The sequence below is a fragment of the Anoplopoma fimbria genome, chromosome 19 (assembly GCF_027596085.1).
Source record: "Anoplopoma fimbria isolate UVic2021 breed Golden Eagle Sablefish chromosome 19, Afim_UVic_2022, whole genome shotgun sequence".
In the NCBI taxonomy this organism is placed as follows: domain Eukaryota; kingdom Metazoa; phylum Chordata; class Actinopteri; order Perciformes; family Anoplopomatidae; genus Anoplopoma; species Anoplopoma fimbria.
In genome coordinates this window covers 1,142,780-1,162,299 of record NC_072467.1, presented here as the reverse complement: position 1 = coordinate 1,162,299, position 19,520 = coordinate 1,142,780, and the positions used below count along the sequence as shown (strand labels likewise).

The 19,520-nt window shown below is 38.8% G+C and overlaps 1 protein-coding gene across 5 annotated transcripts; it reads right to left on the bottom strand.

Annotated features, from left to right (window-relative positions):
• Positions 1–388: 388 nt before the first annotated feature.
• Positions 389–16,078, bottom strand: stra6 (signaling receptor and transporter of retinol STRA6). 5 transcript variants are annotated; one of them, XM_054620084.1, is made up of 19 exons: positions 15,540–15,801; positions 14,216–14,355; positions 12,831–13,235; positions 11,498–11,564; positions 10,935–11,017; positions 9,683–9,816; positions 8,957–9,123; positions 7,920–8,045; positions 7,085–7,155; positions 6,129–6,208; positions 5,960–6,021; positions 5,644–5,806; positions 5,377–5,452; positions 4,809–4,942; positions 4,194–4,311; positions 3,829–3,930; positions 3,548–3,711; positions 2,762–2,899; positions 389–1,293 (listed from the first exon to the last, which is right to left on the bottom strand). In XM_054620084.1, the coding sequence occupies exons 3-19, from the start codon at positions 12,899–12,901 to the stop codon at positions 1,055–1,057; spliced, it is 1,995 nt and encodes a 664-aa protein (XP_054476059.1). In that variant the 5' UTR covers positions 12,902–13,235; positions 14,216–14,355; positions 15,540–15,801; the 3' UTR covers positions 389–1,054. The 5 variants fall into 5 exon arrangements, with proteins under 5 accessions (XP_054476059.1, XP_054476061.1, XP_054476062.1 ...); XM_054620086.1 differs by lacking the exon at positions 15,540–15,801 and adding an exon at positions 15,438–15,505; XM_054620087.1 differs by lacking the exons at positions 14,216–14,355; positions 15,540–15,801 and adding an exon at positions 16,016–16,078.
• Between the last annotated feature and the right edge of the window lie 3,442 nt (positions 16,079–19,520).

Below are 19,520 nucleotides of genomic sequence, written 5' to 3'. Positions count from 1 at the left end.
AAACCCTCGGTTTAAGATTGAAATCGTTTTAGATTTCCGCGCAGTTAATTATGTATGATTTTTTTTCTTCTTTAAATGCATTTTTACTATGTGGGTTTGGTTCGATATCTTTGTCATATTTTCTAGTATATTTTCTAACAAAATACGAAAAAGTAGATTTTGGAGAATGTGTTAAAAAACTGCTGCGTTTGAAAAAGATGATCAACACAAAGACACCCTTTGTCTTCATTCATTTAAACGAATAGCCCACTCTAGAATTCAATATTCCAATAATTTATATGAAAAAATAGAGAAAACTGTTTTATAGGTTTTATTTACACAGCAATCAGAAGGAAAATTCGGTAATATTGGTGAGTACCAGAAAAGACAAATATAAGAAAAGGCTGGTAGCAGCAAGTGGTTTGAGACTTAAAGATCTACACATAAAACAGAAAATATATGGTTTAATTTGTCTGGTAGTTTCTATTCCACAGGTTATTGTAAATTACACAAAATGTTCACAATTGAAAAAAAAAAGAAATTTATTACCCTGTCTATGAAAACACCTCATTATTTAAATTAATAAATAGTGAAATAATCATATTAATCATAATAAACATATTATTTACCCTCGTCATAAGGATGTTTCAGTGGGATGCATGTCTATGTGTTTAGTTTAGGCAACAACAAATTTGCATTATCTGCACTATATGATAACAACATATTGGAAAAAAACATTCAACACAGGTTGAAACATAAAGTAAATTAGTGGCATCCCAAAATAAGCACATGAATGCATTGAAAATGACACATAATGAGTGTGTTCAGATGGGAGATCAGTGCAACACAAGCTCTCCCATCAGACTGGAGACGGTGGCCCTCATATAAACAACCAGTTTAACACGAAGAGCACAAAGAGGAGACACAATCTCCAGACAGGAAAGGCTCGGTGAATATCTCTACATGTGGCGCTGGACTATAAGTGCACTTATCGTGGACAAATAATATGATTATAGAATTTGCCCAAAACCAGAAGAGACTTTGTGCCAATCCCTAATTGGGGTCACATTCATGTTCACTTGCTGTCAGCGGTCTCTGCCTCCTTGGATGCTGCCTCTGTTTTGCTCCCCTCCTTGGCGCTGCGGTTGAGGCTTCCATTCAGAAAGCTCTCTGCGGCCTGGCGCTGGAAGTGCTTCCTGGTGCCCACCAGGGAGGGGTTGTTGACCAGGGTGTAGAGGAGCTGCCAGTGCCAGCGGGCCCTCTTTGCAGTGGACACTTTGTGCTGTTTCTTCTCCTGATTGACCAGCTGGATCCCTGAGGACATTCAGACATCATGATAGCACCAATGGTATGTCACACATAAGTCCTATTGTCACAAGAATAACCTTTTTTTTTTTATCTCAACTGAAATGGGAAAATACTTTAAGGCCACTGGGGACCAACTTCAGAAAGAGTAATAATAGAAAGCAATCATATTTTAATCCTCTAAGCATGGAGCCAGCATATTGGGCATGCCATTAACACACTGAAAGCTTAAGCCCCTTGGGCAACATGAATACGAAACAGGCAATTAGCGTAGCTCATCTGCGTAATCAGCTACTGGGGAACTAATCTTTGTAATACAATAGATTATTTCTGATAAAGCATTGAATTGTGGATGCAAACAAGCAACATCTCCCCTGGACTCAGACGTGACAATAAAACCAGGCAAAGTTGAATGATGCATTTTACTGCTGATTTGTCACTATAACGTATGTCCTCTTGTCAACATACGTGCAGGCGACTGTCACCTGCTGTTGAGACAAAACCATCACTGCAGATCAGCAACCAGCCTCGAAGTAGCTGGTCATATTTTGTGTAAATTACATAAATGATACATTAGTTGAATAATATGTATAATGGCGACACATAGGACTACAATGGCGTTTGGTGACAGAGGCTGAGGGCTCAGACGAGTGTGGGCACGCCATAAAGGACAGCTGATTGGTTTACGACAGATTTGATTGAGACCAGCAGCAGGACTTTAAATTATTCCACAGTGTGACTCAATTTCCTCCTGACATATTAAATCAGAACGGCTAAGCTTTCATTTCTTCTGCGCGTGCAAGGCAGTGTTATGATCTGATTATGTGAAACAGTGACCTGCCACTGAATTTTCAATCTCTCTGGAGAAATTAAAGACGCTGCACTGACTTTAATGTAGACATCAACGTTTTATCTTTAGAGGACGAGACTGGCTGATTTTTTATTTTTCGTATTGTCACGAAAAGACCAAAACCAACAGTGAGTTGATCCTCCAAACAATTATTGCCTGTGCAGCCAAAACCTAATAAACGTTGTTCATCTTGGCCTTAGACCCCACTGTAGTCCAAAAACTATTACAAACAACAGCAATGAGCCTCATTGTTGCACTCTTTATTACCATGAACATGGACACTGTAGTGTTTTTAAAAAGTATTTGTAAATACTCAGAAGAGCACAAAATATGTATTAATGCCTTATGAAATAGTCCCTAACAATTGCATGATTTATATCTGTTTGAGTAATGTTTGCTTAAAACTACAGTGCCAAGCTGTTTAAGGAAATGATTGACCTTTTAAAAAAAATAAACTACATATTTGTGCCCAGTTTTCTTTTCAGTAGGAATGATAGTGGTTGGGTAGGGAACAGGGTAGGGAAGTCAGAAAGTATTAGGAAATGAATACACTGAACCCACAGTGTGAGCTGAATCATTATCACTTAATGAGTGTGTAGACTAAGATGTGAGTTTTGTACTACAGACCCTCTTCAGCATCCCGTGACCTCTGTGCAGCATTGCTCTCCTGGCCCACGGACTGCAGCAGCATCCCGCAGAAGGCCTTCATCACAGGGTGCGACTGGCTCACCTCAATCTTTAGATAATGAGCATAGCAGCGGTAGGCTGCAGACAGACACAGGGAGGGGGGGGCAAAAGCAATAAACACATAGGACTGCTCCCCATGTTGGCTTTGAGGCAATCACACATAATGGGCCTTACAATCACACCTCTTTTTTTTTTTTAGCCACCTGCTTTTTCCGGACAACAGATGTCTTCAACCTGCAACCGTTTTAGAGATTGGTGTGCAATTACAGTCCACTGCACAGAATACAGATATTATACGAGCTGCAGTGAGCTGCTAGCAGGCTAAAGTGGAAAGGATACGCATTTCTGGCCTCTCAGTGGGATCAGTGAAAGTGCATTTGCTCAGAGGAAATTGCTTCTTTTTAAGCCTCCACAATGAGAGTGGAAAAAAGCACAGCGGCATTTACAAAGGCAATGGCATGATGTTAATAGCAATGAATATGTTAACATTGTGTGTCTGTCTTTGACATCGACTTCCCAAGCAATGCCCTGTTTTTTTATTTATTTGAGCCCATATAAAATGCACCCACATAGTCCAAGGTACAAGCTATCCTTTATATTAAGATGTATCTTTAATGCAGGTGACTTTGAACTTGACCTATTGCTTTGGCCGGGTCAGTATACCAGACAGGGGCATTATGGCTGTGCTGATCACCATCTGCACTCAGAGCAGAATATCCATCTCACCTGGGTCAAATGCCTCCACATTGCGGTTAAGGAGACTGATGTCCATGCGTCCCATGTGGACAATGTTGAACAGGGCTGTGATCATCATGCGCCACACTGCCAGCAGCACCCCGATCAGAACATTGACTGGAAACAGCAGGTAGGTCAGCAGGAACAGATTGCCCCTGTAAGACAGCATATGATGCATTTAACATCCAGGACAATGCTGCAATTATTGGACAGTAAAAAACATAGAATAAATGAACATGAGATGATACACAGCAACGGATATACTGACTCACCTGTTGTCTAGGTCTCGTGTGCCTGCTGTTTTTTTGATGAAGCAAAACCTGCCGGTGATATGTTGAATCAACACAGCCAAGAGAATCATCAGCCAGAAGGGCCTGAAAGGACAAAATCAACATTCAAACATCTCCTGCAGTGATAGAAGAAAGACAGAAGGCACAACAACAACAAAAACACTTTGTAACTGACAGAACAATATATGACATAAAGCCATTACTGTGCAACACACAGTACATGGAGCATGATGTTGCTGTTGATTGAAAAACGTTCCATGTGTCAAGTTTTCAGAGAGTAAGAAAGAAATACTACATTGAACAAAATGCATTTCAGTTATCCAAAACATGTGAGATGTGATGCTCACCACATGCTCCACAAGATCTGAAAGAGGATCAGATTCTCTCTGCGCAGTACAGGCATGATGATGAGGAAGACAGTGACCAGAAGGCAGAGGAAGAATACCATGGTCTGGATGATCATGCCTGCCGAGGAGAGATCAGAGCTTCAGGGCCTCACAGATTACACCCTGCACAACATCCTTCGAATCTACACTGCACAGCCCCTCCACACTCATATATCACAGTGAAGCAAGGGGTGAGCAGTGATTTATTATGTGAAACTTCAAGAACAGAATTTGAGATGTGTTCAAAAACAAACATAAAGGGAGTTATGAACAGGCAGAATGCTATTAATATGGATTGATATGTTAGAATGTAATGCCTGGCTGAGGCTATTTGGCCTAAATGCGGATATCTTTTAAATCCGCCATTATTGTTTTACCACAATCTGATGTACAAACATATCCCCTATTTTAGTAGTACAGTATTAACAGTTACTATATGATACACAATATCTAAGGTTGAGCAGAATTTCTGAAGCAATAATAAAAAAAAAAAAATGTAAACATACTGGACATATGGTTAACAAAAAACTGGATAATCTATATTCTTGACCTTTAGTATTTGATATGTTACCGTACCGAGGCAGATGTGAGCTGCACTGAAGCTGGTGTATCCCATCCAGCAGACCAGTGCTGGTCGTGAAGCCCTGATATTTCTCTGGCAGTTGTAAACATTATAGATATCTCCTCTATACAGCCCCTTCAGGTTTGACCTACACATGCAAAAACACAATCAAGACAATGCAGCACTGTGCAAAACACAAACTGAATCATCCATAAATGTACCAATTACATACTTAATTGAAGAGGTAATTTAGCATGGGATAAGACCGGAATGCAAATCAATACTCAACATGGAAACCCACTTATTTTAATATGACGTAATTTATGGTAATGGCACAGTATTTCATTTCTTATCTTAATAGCCATTTTTCAATTCTAGCTGCAGTTAATGCAGAGTGAATCCTATTCTGTGTGTCTGGATGATTAGTACTCTATTATGTTATAATAACTCCTCTGTGAACGATCACATCATAATGAGGGAACCAGAATGAGAAGCACGCTCATGATTCTTGGAGACTTTGGGAAGAGAATAGAAAAAAACAAGGAAAAATACAACTATTGCATTGTTCTTTTTCACACCTACCGATGCAGAACCATGGACCGCATGAGCATGGCCAGGTTGACCAAACCAGACAGGGTCATTGCTGAGATATAGCAAACTGCAGGGAAAGGAGCACACCACAATTCAGGTTGTTCACTGTGGGAGGGTGTCATTCATTGACATTAGCGTGACATATATATGTGCAAAAAGCTAATGAGGAGGGCCATGTTAATGTTCTATGACTCTAATAAATACATGTTTATTCTGCATCTCTAATATCACTTAATGGCGGCTTCTGCTCTCACTCACCTTCTACACACCACATGTAATGAACCACTATTCTGACCACTTCATGTTTGTCTGGAGACAGAATAACCTTGAAGCCAGCTAAAACGTTGGCGATGTCTTCATCAACTCCCAAACGGGCAATCTGGAGATGCGGCACCACTGCCGAGATCAGTAGAAGACCCACCTAAAATACAACAACATATAAAAAAGAATTACTGGAAATGAAAACATCAACCAACAAAGTCAACAAACTTACCATCAGGTGAATACAGTGAGTAGCAGAGTCTACTTATTGGATTATAAATGGATTATAAAGTCGAATAGTTATGGTACTTACCTGATACAGGGTAATAAATGACACCACACAAGATATGGCCAACTTCAATGGAAAACGGAAAGCTGTTTTAAAAAAAAAAAAAAAAAAAAGAAGTAGCGGTTATACAAATTTAAATGACAAGACAACACTTGAAGGCAGGGCCAAACATAACACAAGACAACATGTTTACCTTCCTCTGGTGTGTAAATGTATGACTTCACAGCATCAATTATTCTTTGAGGAAGCTTTGGCGTCTCTGAGCTCGATGTGCTGAGGTGAAAGGTAAACAGAAGCACACATTTACACCACACTTCAAGGAATCCATGAGCCATTTTTGCTTTCATCCTTGACTACATCAAATAAAATAAAATGTGTTTCTTTGAAGGCAGAGTCAAACAATATATACAAATAGAAGAGAAAATGCATTAATTCCTGTTTTCTCATTCACAAAACAACCTCTGCATGACACTTTGGTCATTTACATTAACTGAATGTGGAAATATTTACAATTTTTCAACCCGCAGGTATGATTAAATTCTTTACAAAAATAAAATGCAACATGGCAGCAATCCATTTCCTCTAGATAGACTCCATTCCACACTATTATTGATATTTCTAATGTAATAGTTATATTTTGCAAGTCATTTCCCTCAGATAAAAAGTTCCATTTTCATTTGGAAAAAAATAAAGATAAAAGAAGGATCGACTATGTGGGAGTAGTAAATTCATCCATTATAAAATCATATTATTTTACAACCCTGAAACTGTTTAAAAATTGGCTTAAGCCAAAATGATAAATGTTAGAAATGTAACAAGAATGTAGTCACAGTAGATGTTTGGTGGAATTCACTTGGAAATAGACAACTTCTACCAGAATCCCCACAAAATCAATCCGTCATGCTACCAGATCCCTTAAAACAGTAACATCCAGCAAAGTAAGTTAGGTGAATCCAAGTCTCTTATTTTGGAAAAAGAGCTCCCACTCCAGCTGAGTTTAAAGTCTGAATTAATCTCAAAATAAAACAAGGCTCTTTGTCATTTGCAACATCTTGCATTCATTTTTAGATCAAGAGATATCTAGCTACAAACATAACATCTAACAATGCAGCAAATCAGTTGTTACGGATAATAAGATACAATTCTCACCTGATTTTGGTGGGCTTCTTCTTCTTGAGTATTTTCTTAACATAATCTTTATAATAGCTGCTGCTGAGATCCTAAACAAAAAGGACAACAATCATTAAAAGAACCAAAATATACTATACAAAGTAAATAGGTTAAGATAGTGCTGCAAAGTTGAAATATATGATTTAATAGATTTTTTGGGGTCAAGCTTCAGTTTGGCCTTCATATTCCTGATCTCCTTTGAAGGTACTTGGCACCAGGTACTGTTTAAATTAGATTTTTTTATTCTGTAATTATTACCATGTGGTAAAATAATTTGTCACAAGATAAGCCTCCGATAAATTTCCGTATCTGTGCAGATTTACGGTGTCAGGTACGTTCCCGTGGGGTGGAGTGGAGGGGAGGGGAGCGACTGACACCCCAGGCAATCGCCTCAGTCTTGGCTTTGTCACACCCATACTGAGATTAGCATTAAATAAACACAGCATTGTGTCTCCTCAGTGAAAAAACAAGGCAACCTTTTCATAATCTGCTCAAGAACATAACGTAAACCAATAACGTCAAATCTACTTAAAATGATTAGACTGGCATGCTGCGTTGGACTTCACATTTTCCCTCAGCCTAGACTGTATGAGCTCGGTAAGCCCCTTGATAAGCAGGTGGCTTATAAAGGTTCCTCACGTGCTCAGATTCAGAAGAAATGTGCGTCTTAGAGAGTTCATGCTTAAGTGGACGTAGAAAACCAATCTTGTATACCGTTTGTTATGTAAGCAGGCCAAAATATTTGTGCTATAAGGGCTGCACAACCAATCTGAAGCAGAAATGGCAAAGGAGCTGCACTCAGATCAGGACTTACCTCTGATGCATTGTTCTTTTCGGTGCCCTTTAAGCCCTTGAATAGAAAAAGGGGATACTGGAAACTGAGGAATGCCAAGCAAGCTATCTGGGGCAGGCTGGAGAAAAGGGAGTAGTGCTTGTGTATCTGCAAAAGAATAAAAGACAACTTCAATCACATAACAACTTGCTTTTAAAGTTTCAGAGTGACATACTAGAAATACATGTTAAAACTACATTTTGTTGACACAAAAAAGGGACACAAATGGCTCTGTGTGATGTGGTGGGAGGCTGCATGTTGGCCAAATGGGATTCCTATCAAAACACAAACATCGAAGACCTTCATCTCCACATGTTTATGATATAGAGCCATAGAAATTGCCCTCATATTTAAAATGTTATCTTTAAATTTCACACCAAATACTGTGAATTAACAGGTTGTGATTTTTCTTTTTGCTATACTATACTAAACTAAACATAATATTTAGTAAATGTATTCTGTTGTCTAAATGTTAAGCTTAGTCATGCAGATAAGCTCAAATGTTCCCTGCAACGGCTGGTGTGTGCCAGCTGATGGTGGGATCATTGCCACTATTAAAAAAAAGAAAAGAAAAAGACAAATCATCCAAAGCCTGGGTGTCTCTCTTTACTGACACACACTAAACTGATTAACTGTGACAAAGCCTCTTGATTAAGACCAACAGACAGTGGAACTAATTATTTTGAGTCTTAAACATTCATCTCAGAAAAAACCCCAAACAATTTGGACAGAATCTGGGATTAAGTAAAGTTGACAACTCCATGTGTCCATCTGAAAAGCCTGATCTACATCTTTTCAAATCACATCTCTTACTTCTACTACAGACCATCTTTGTTTGGCACAAATGGGTTTCCAGACCAGAACAAACCACCTTATTCTCTGAATTAATCCTTAAAACTCAGACAGATGATACTTTAAACAGAGTTAATCCAGTGACAATCTAGACAATAAATTACTCTAATCCTCATGAATCTATTTTTTGTCTCATAAAAGCAGCTATGGATGCCATCTTTGCTTACCAGAGGTGTTTTGGGACAGTCAATTTTCTGCCAGACCAGAACACCAAAGTGCGTCCAAGACAAGAGGCTACCGAGTACATAGCCAACTTTATTATGTAAAGTACCACATGCCAGGAGAGGGTAGTATAGTGCGGGGTAGTAGAAGACTCCCAGAATCACCCAGTTCTCTGCAAATACAACCAAAATTGTGTGAAGAAAAAGCACGGCATCAAAAACAATACAAAGAAGATTTGTGATTTACTGGAAAGCTGAAAAATTTGAATATCAACAAATTATTTTTCAGTTCTACACTTAAAACATCTTTTCTCAAAATGTGTGGAAACTATGAGTGATGTTATATCTAATTCTGCTGCATAGCCACTTTGATTTCTACTCTGCTGAACCTTGTACTTTTAGGGATTGTGTAAAGTAGCAGGGAACCGACTCCTTACAGTCAATTCTTATGTAATTTCATTTCAGGAAAAAAAGCTTCTTGTAAAGCTTAGTTGAAAATAACAAAAGACACAGGGAAACATAATAATTCAATTACATAACACAGATATTGTTATATATCTGTCCATTTGAAGCTTCTTAGCTTCTTAGATTCCACTTGTTCAAAAGAGGGGCAATGACACATCTTAACTACCAAAATAAACAATAAAAAGTGGAAGAGAATTACAATCTGTGTAAAAAGTGAATGCAAACAGGTTGATGCTAGTGCAGTAAAAACCAAGATGACTTTCTCACGTTTATTCTCCGTGTCTGTTGTGAAGGGGAGGGGGTTTGGCGATATGATCAGGCCCCACAGTTTGCATAGGAGCACTCCAAACACAGCCACTGCAAGGCCCTTGTGCTGCGTATGATCCAGGAAGTTGACCGGACTGTGAAATCAAGCAGCAGGTATTTAGAGCCCACGTGTTACTAGCCTCACATTTGAATGTCACCGTAGTAAAATCAACTATGAGGCTTAGATCTTGGTAGAGATTTAAGAATCCTTCACAGTTTTCCACCTCAATTAATCCAGGGAAGGTTTACTGAGCATGAAAGCTCTCATCAGCACCAAAACCCCACAATTACACACCTGGAAGTTTCCCTGTATGACCACAGCTTTATATGTTGGCCACTGTGCAACTCCAACGGAGCAGATTTGGGGGCTAATTGCTCAAGGGACGTCAGCAAGTCAAAAGATTGAAATAGTGCGGAGAACATTTGTTGTTAATATATTATAAGTGCACACTGCTTTAAAATGTGTTTTAGTGCTTTTGGGAAACACTAGACATCCTTTACTTGAGAATGAACTTAATGTTGCCTTTATACAATGACAAACTAACGGTTCTCTTCTCAACATCCATGTTTCAATATTGTTTTTGTTCTAACAACATGTAAATGCAATGGCTCCCAACAATCATTTCAAATCTCGATAACAATATATATCAAAACATAGTATGTTTCCTGGTAATTCAGTAAATACATTGTTTATATAAATAACCAGATGGTTTTGTATACTCTTGAATACTTGAGTATTTACTCATGTAATCAAGAACTTTAGTGGAAAATAATTTTCTGAGAAATTTGAATTAGTAATTTCTGGTTATTGTTAACCTAGACGACGTATCGTGTATCATTATATCTCGATATATGATTTCTTCAGGATATTATCCCATGAAAAGACAGATTATCTCATTGAATTATCGCCCAGCCCTTCCTGCAGTATTCATCTTTAATGCCGAATGTTCACTTAACATACTGTTAGTGTTTATGGAACATAAACATACAGAATTGGAAGCCAATGAGTGCCAGTTAAATAGGAAATCAATCTATGCTTTTTACTTAAGACAAAGATCAATAGTAATGTAAATGATATACAATTCACTGTGCTAGACCAAGCAAAGCTAAAGGTATGTTCCTATAAAAGCAAGTATCTATTGGTTTTCACATTTAACCATGGTGTTTAATGTCAGGTAAGAAAGAAGAGAAAGAAGAGAAAATACAGCCTCACCTGAGTAAACCTGGGAGTCCTTTCTGTCTGTCGCCCACCTTCGTGCGTCTGGCTAAAATTGCTAGGATCAGCATGACAACGAGCTAGGATGAAGAAGAAACTTCAGTTAGCCTCGTCTACACAGTAGCATGCAGCTGTGGATTCCCCGGGGTTCAGGCCTGACCCTGCTTCAAACCTGCCAAACCCTGGCGTCTCATTAGTGCTCCCCATGGATGTGGTCTGAATGAATTGTCATCAGTCAGGATCACTGACCAGAGAGAGTTCAATGATCTGTGATGACCGGTGACACATTTAGGAAACACAAGGGTAACTGCCTTGTTCTAAATTGGGATAGTCTGGACCAACTATCGTCTCTAAAGCTTATGGTAATGAACAATACTGGATCTCATATTGGTTGAGTGACAAATTTGGTAAATTACTTACGTACTCATAATAAATTCATATCTCGTTGGCACATCATAAAACACGATAATGTCTGAATACAAGGTGTGATATCAGGCACCCAGTGAATTTGAACGTCAGGACAGCGTAATGTTGCGTCACATTAATCCAACAGAACTTACAGATATTGCAGTGATGCATATGTGGTAGAGCCTGTCATCAGCAGTAGGGTCACATGGAGGGATTATTCTAAAAAAAGGAACAAAAACAACCACACATGAGAAAAACAATCAAACTTAAGACTCACTGAGCAGACCCACACCTACAGTATAAACCTTTCACACGTCACTGTCAGGACCATTTGTGGCTGGAAACTTTGTAGCTGAAATCCCAGAGAGATTTGCATTTAAACGGATTGGCATCAGCGTGACACAGGGAAACAACAAATGCCTATGTTCACGTTCCTGTACACTAGAAGAGCAGGAATGCCTGGTCATGGGGTAGTTATTACAACCCTGATATTCAGAGGAGGCCTCATACATCAACTATTAAATGATGGGAAACATATTAAGGAATCCTATACACTCACTGCATGGTATGTGAGCATTGCGATGGCAGCTTCCAGAATGGATGTTTTGACATTTTTTTAAAAAGTCTCTTACCTTTTAAACATTGTCTGAATTTTTATCAATTTGTAAATTTAAGGAAATGTCAAAAATTCTCATTCAGAACTGGCTGAGGAGGCGGCACAGCAGGACATTTGATTGTGTTTACAAAGCAGCTAGCTAAAATATAGTGAGTTACAGTAGTGGCAACACAAAACCTTTTCACACAACAACACAGTTTACACGACAGACAGACAGTTTATTAGCTTAACATGGTGATAAATGACACTTTTTCTATCGTATTACTGTCCTACTGTTCATCTGAGGCCATTATTAAATATCAATATTCTTTCTATTAATCACTATTAATCACCAATGTGCAAATAGAAATAAAATATCCCAAAAGAACTGGAAATATGGCATGTGCTCTGTTGCATTGTGGGATGGGCCAGGAGCAAAATATTATGCGATATGACTGTAAGAATCATCTTTGAATCATACATCTTAATTTGTATGGTTAAGCATATTTACAGTATCAACAGATTTATTGTGGGTTGAATGCACTTCTGTTAAAACTTTCGTACTTTTTAAACGGGGCAAAACCTACAACCTGCGTTGTAGGAATGAGGCATGAAAATGAGACAGCTTCTACTAAAAAACTGAACAGAAACTAGACCACACACTGACGCTGGCACCTTTGAAATGTGCCAAGTGTCACCTAATATCTCAATGAGAGCTGTATCTCACTGCAAAATTGACTTCAAAGAGTTTGAATAACTTTTAATACAAGTTAAATAATGGACAAGCTGTAAATTTGAGTTTTAAACAAACAAATAACATACAAAACTAAACATTTAAGCCTCAAATACTTAATCGTAAATCTTCAATAAGACAATTAGAATGTACTTACTCTGCTTCCATTTTGGTTGGCAAAGGATCCAGGTCTGGGTACTCATAGTCAAGTACAGCGTCTTTATCCATTGTGCTGTCTCTTTTTTAAAACAGGTCCAAGTTTTACAGGAGGCTGGAGCACTTTTAGACACAATCTTTTTCTGACACACCGCTGCGATCCCCTTGACTCAAGAGATAAAACTGTCTCCCACGTTGGACCTAGTTGCTGCTGCAGAGGCGTCCTTGCTTCCTTGTGTTTGGTCTAACCCTAACTCAAACTCAGTTACTTTCCCTTGCAGCCTGTGTTCAGGTGCCCTCGTCCCACTGTGGAGCTGAGAGTAATGTGACAGGTCCTGGCTGCAGCGTGCTGCCTCCACCCAGCAAAGGCCCTATTTCAGCTGAGGGTTACCACCACACTGGGATCCTGGGGAGAGAGTGAGAGGGGGGCAGCGTGTGAAAGGAGGGATAACTGTGGAGATCTGGGCAGCCAATCTGGAAGGCCACCTGCGGTTTACAGGGATTACATCTACTTTTCGGGGTTGTGTTATTGGACCTGTGGCAGATAGTTGAAGAGGTCAGATATGCAGAGTTATAAAAACTCCAGCTACTATATGACTGTGTGGGCAGTGGCTGGGAGGGATGAGTCTTTCCTATCAGAGCAGAGTTCCACAATGATAACAGGGAAATTCACACGTTGTTCCCCTCAGTCATGGAGCAGTTTTGCACATTTGTGAAATGTTACCTAGTGGAACCAAATAAAGCAGGATGGACAAACTGCATATTTTCAGGACGGCCAGTCAGACTACACCTCACTACATTACTCTTCACCTTAAGCTTGATAAGGATCGAGGAAGGGTTCATTCAACCCAGTACTTTGTCTGCAGATAAAATAAGATAAAGATGTCAGAGTACATAATCATGTGGAAACAGTTTTCTAAACCAGATACCTACAACTTTAATTTTCCCCACTGGTATCAAGTTATTATGTTGTTTAAAAGAAAAACATGGTTTATCCGAAATGTGACAACAGGTGATTTCCAAGAGTAACGAAAGTCATCCTGTAAACAACTGATAAAGATCAGAACAAGAGATACATCTATGTTTCCAACATGATACGAGTACATGATATGTGATTGAAATGGATTAAACAATAGGTACAGTCACAACGCCCCAAGGAAAGGAATTTCTTGGAAGCTTATTTTTTTTGAAATCATACCAACGGTGTCTTCTGTCAGCTCATAAGCCTCATAAGCATTGTTCCATGAATCAAACTTCTCAAATGTGAGGATTTGCAGCTTATTCTTCTTTCCAAGTTGTTTTAGTAGATTTTCAATTTCAAAATATCAAATCTTGTTGAAATATTAAATCCTATTAGACTCTAGCATCACAAACAAAATACTTTACTTTTTCTTGGGTTTGGGCTTTCAATTTTTTTCTTCTTCTTTGTGTATGCTGTCTCTCCTGTTCTTCTGAGAACGTCTCAAAACAGGAATATGACTTATTTCTTAGGTGGAAGAAAAGCTGATTTTGGCAGCAGGTGTTTCCTATAAAATCAAAAGAATGAATGACAGCAGCAACAGTATAAAGAGAGGCAAAAGGATCACAAAGAGCCTCCAACGTAAGTAAATCACAAGCATGTGAGTGCTACAGAGACAGGCCAAGGTCAAGGGTCATGGCAACACCCTAGCTCAAATGATTTTCTTTCTGCAACAAGTTTCACTCACTCACTCACATTTCTAGAGCTTGTTAAATACAAAAAAAGGTTGCATTTATCTTTTGCAATAAGTCTGCAGAGATCAATCCAGCATTCAGCTGCAGCCGGCTGAGACTAAGTCAGTTTTGCAACACCGCCTCCATGTCAGCATACACTCATTATGCCGGGATTACAGTCACACAACTTTAAAAAGCAACAAAACGTCTCTCCTAACACTCCTGAGAAAACACAGTTTCTCAAGCATAGTAAACCACTAAATCAAATGTGCTCCCGAAGAATAAGCAGCCCAGCAAATAAAGGGGTCACTGAACAAAGAATGCTTTGAACAGTTATAATTACATCACAGAGCGGCACAGTTTGATTGAGCAGGACAGTTCACTTGTATCAGGTTTAGGGAAGTTGGCTCGAAAGCCCTTTTGTTGGAAATATATTAAGCATGAGCCTTGAAAAAATAAATCATAATTTAATTACAGATTTAACAATCATTTTTAACAATCAAAACTGCAACATCATCAGCTTTGACAAGTCAGGCATCCACAAACCAATTAAACGTGAAAGAGACTCTATTAACAAATAATCCCAGTGCTTAATTTGTTTTCAAAACTATACAAAAAAAATAAAATAATGCAGGAATATAGCAATAAATGTTTACTGTACCTTTAAAAGTGATTTGCTTACCCCTCCATGACCACCACTACTACTACTAAAGCCTTGTCCACTTAGTAAGTCGTCTCCATAACTTCTCACTGACTTTAATACCCACATTATCATCATTTGGGATCCTTTTATAAACCCAAACTTTTCCAAAGAATAAACATTTTCTGCGTTAAACTTGGAAGCATTTATATGCATTTATTAAATTTCTCTTCATTTTATTTCCTACACAACATGAAAGCAATGAAGCAGACCTACTTCCCACAGCTGAGCATGCGTGTCTCTGTCTTCTGTGAAAAGCAGCTGCAGCAGGGTCCTCTGGGTTTTGTTTCACACAGACATGATGGACAAATTTCATACCTTTGAAGCTGAGCCTGATCTTCCGACAACAAAGAGAGCTTCATCCAGAGAGCCACGACAGGTAACTCAATCACCTGCGCTTCTGTTTCACCTGTACTGGACGACTTTATATGCGACTAACTTTGGGAATTACATGTGTTTTTTAATGCATGTATCATTCGACCTGCGTAGTATTGACTGGGTGTTTCATTGTCAGTGTTTTTCTTTAATGAGCTAAACATGCTCATCACTTTAACACAGGCCAACGTTACTTAACACCCGCCTGCAGGTGCTGCAGCACCAGGTGGGCGTGGAGGTGGATTAATGTCAGGCAGGACTGCTGGCACCAACAGGAACATTTATCAAGTGCCAAAGAAGTATATATTTAAATAAAGGCTGCGTTTTATGCATTACCTGACCATAGTAAACACTCATAAATGTCCACACTGCAGCTTAAAGCAAACAGAATGCTTTACATTTTGAAATCAGGATCTTACCTTGTGTTAACCTTGTGCTCTCTTGGCTTGGAGGACTTCAAATGACTTGTTTTCATTACTGTCCACCATACACCCACAATGGAGAAGTTCAAAAATTACACAAACAAAACTACAATCTGGACAGCAACCTTTCTTTTCTCTGGACACCTCACATGCAGTGTGTGGATGGGACTTTGACCGGGTCTTTATCTTGTTGTGGTGAGAACATCATAAACGAGCTGCTGCATGCAAACTTGAGGAAAAGTTGTTGTGAAACTATAGAGGTGACTAATAAGGTCAAGTTCTTGACAAGAGTGAGAATGCTGACATCTTGTAATTTATGTAATGAACAATGCTAAAGGCTTTGTCATTTTGGTGTCCCTTTTTGGATGAAATACATATTTTAAGCTTTATAAACCTTATAAAAAGTATAAGTTTGCATTAGCGTTTTAGCTATGTCTTCATGTTATGTGTACTTAATGAACTTTGTGACAGCCTAGTGTTTTTTGTTTTTTTTGTTCTCTTGACATTTCAGGCCAAAGATGAAAACATTCCTGACATCAGGATAATTAAAAGTTAATATCAGAACCATGACGTCAAGATTGATTTAATCAGAACCATGCTGGTGAGAGATTATTTGCCAAATTCATCGATTTCTACCAACAGTCAAATTGTGGCCTCATTGCAACTTTCTGTTGATGCACTGAGAGCAGCTGGTGTTTATTGTGTTTCTTCTTGAAGTTAGACTCTTTGTCATTAACATCACTTATCCATTTCTTTGTGGAGGATAGGTCTCAGTGACTCCAAAGGGAGATGGGTTTGGCTCTATCTGGGATGATAGACTAGTTCCGGGGTTACTGCAAGCCCAGAACCCAGCCCCATATGTAATTGGAGCAGTTACATTACAAAATACCAATACTAATAAACACTTCTTGTAGTTTTGGCATCATTATATCAGGATTTTGTGCCCTTCAAAAACACTGTCTTTTCACTGCCTCATTAGTGACAACAGTGAAATGAAAAAGATTGTCTTTATTCACCTCAGAAATTAGATTATGTTCATGTTTATATGAACAACATGATTTGTATTTTAGGATTTTACCTTCAGGGCTCACACAGCTTGTAAATGCGTGTCCATTCATTTTAATTCAACAGCTGTTTGTTATTCTTCTCTTGTTTAGCTTCCTGCCATTCACAATGAAGTGGAAATCTCAAGTGCAAGCTTTTTTTGCATCCTAAAGAGTCCTGAATTGTTCCACCACACACCAGCCAAAGATGACCTTCCTGTGAAAGCAAGTACATCCTCCCCTGACTGTAGTTTCCCAGTGATTTGGTCCACAGACTCAAAATAACTCTTGAGGAAGCAAAGTCACCACGAGAAAAGCACACTATCATAATTATTAACTAGCTGACTGCGCAATGAGTTAGGAATCTGCCATCCCAGCTTTCCTAATAAAGAGAATTAATTAAATACTGTGATAAACATTATTTGAATCATATTTTTGAAATTTCAACCCAGTCTAGTTTTGATTTAAGATTCCTCAGATGAATAAAACAAATCGAATTGTATCTGCCTTGAAATTCCAGCATTTCACTGTTGGCAAAGTCGATTCAAATTGAGTAATATTGAGAAATATTGCCTCAATATTAAATCATGCCTCCTGAAAGCCTCCTGGGTGCAGGGGGCTAATTACTGGGGATATTTTTCTTCGGCTCAGTCGGCTGCACTGCCTCTGTCACAATCAATGAGCCTTGTAACACTCAATTAGAACATAATTGGATTTGTGTGTGTTTGAGGCTGAAAAACATGTACATATGAGTGAACATGAGAGAACTGCTTATCTCTGTTGACAGCTGTAATGAAGTTGAATTGGGTTGGCCAATTGTACATTTCATAAAAATTCAGTCAGTCCCACTCTACACCCAGATGCCTCACATTAGGCTTAGTTAAAAACAGCTTGGATTTACATTATAATGTTTAATTAATAATTTACAGTTGGGCACAGGGCCAAAATACATGAGTCCATGTGTACTGTACACATCGTTGTATACAGTGGGGTTGAGGTGTAACGGTATGAGATTTACAGTTGGTGGTAAATACACACAAAAAAAGGAACTACATGGATGCTGCATCTATTTTGCTTACTTTCTCAAACGAGGATAAAACTCTTGTCAAGTAAATTCAAGCCCTTCGGAGGGTGTTACCCTAACAGAAGTTAACTTGACATCTGAGGTCCTGTGTTGCTGGGAGACACGTTGTCATAGCTACAAAGCCCACGTACATTGATATAAGACCCCCTTTTTCAAAAAGCTCACATAGCGTTAGTTATGTACCATCAGGAGAATTAAAAACATCTAACCCTTTACAATGGGGCGGCTGTGGCGTAGTGGAGAGCAAGGTTGTTCTCCATTCAGAGGATCGGTGGTTCGATACCCGGCTTCGGCAGTCGATGTGTCCTTGGGCAAGACACTTAACCCCAAGTTGCTCCTGAAGGCCATCGGTGTGGACTGGATGTTGCATGAATGTTAGTTAGAGTCTGATGGTGGCACCTTGATGGTAGCCTGTCATCAGTGTGTGAATGGGTGAATGATATGTAACATACTACTGACTGTAAGTCGCTTTGGAGAAAAGTGTCTGCTAAATGACTGTAATGTAATGTAATGGTCAACATTTGTAAAGTCTCTGTGTGCCGTGAATTTTTTAGTTTTTAGTTCAACTCAGGATATTAGTTAAGCCATCGAGCTAGGCTTACTAGCTCGATGGCTTAACTGCCTGTGTGGCCGCTGGAGGGGATATTACAGACTGTTTTTAGTGCCTGCTTAGATATTGAACAAATAATCATTACTGACATTGTCAGTTGTAAACCCAAGAAAATAAAGAATTGTAATTGCAAAAAATAAGAAATTTAAGTCATACTTAAATTTCTTATTTTTTGTAATTACAATTCTTGTCATGTACAATTAATGAGTACACAAGTCAAAATAAACACGAACTATATGCAGTATATACAGATTTATGAGCTGAATTTCTTTTTGTATTTCAGTTTGACAAAAGCGATCAGTGTGATTTAAATCTTGAACACTTATCCAGATCCTTTTCTGGCCCCATAATGGTAATAATCTGTGGTAGATGAGCTTTCGTATTGCATTTTTGACATGTAAGGTTGATTGAACCTAAACGGCCACTAGAAGGAAAAAAAAAATCAATTTCAGTCTTGCAGGTCGTTTCTGTTTTGATATATGGCTGTTATTGTGGTAGGCCGGGAAGTGATAGATTTATTTCCCAGCTTATGAGCGCTGAGAATGGGACGTTATATACAAGGAGCCAGTGACAAGTACAAATCTTCCTGATAGTTATTAAAGTGGTCATGATCACTTTGCTGCAGACGCGCGGGTGTGCAGCGTTCAGTCTGTCACGTTCCTGCTGCGACTGCCTGACAAGCGTCTTGAATTTATAGCGGGGAGGCAGGGTCGTCTCTGAGATGCTGTGTAATAATCCTCTTCATATAACCGTTTGGAGAACACC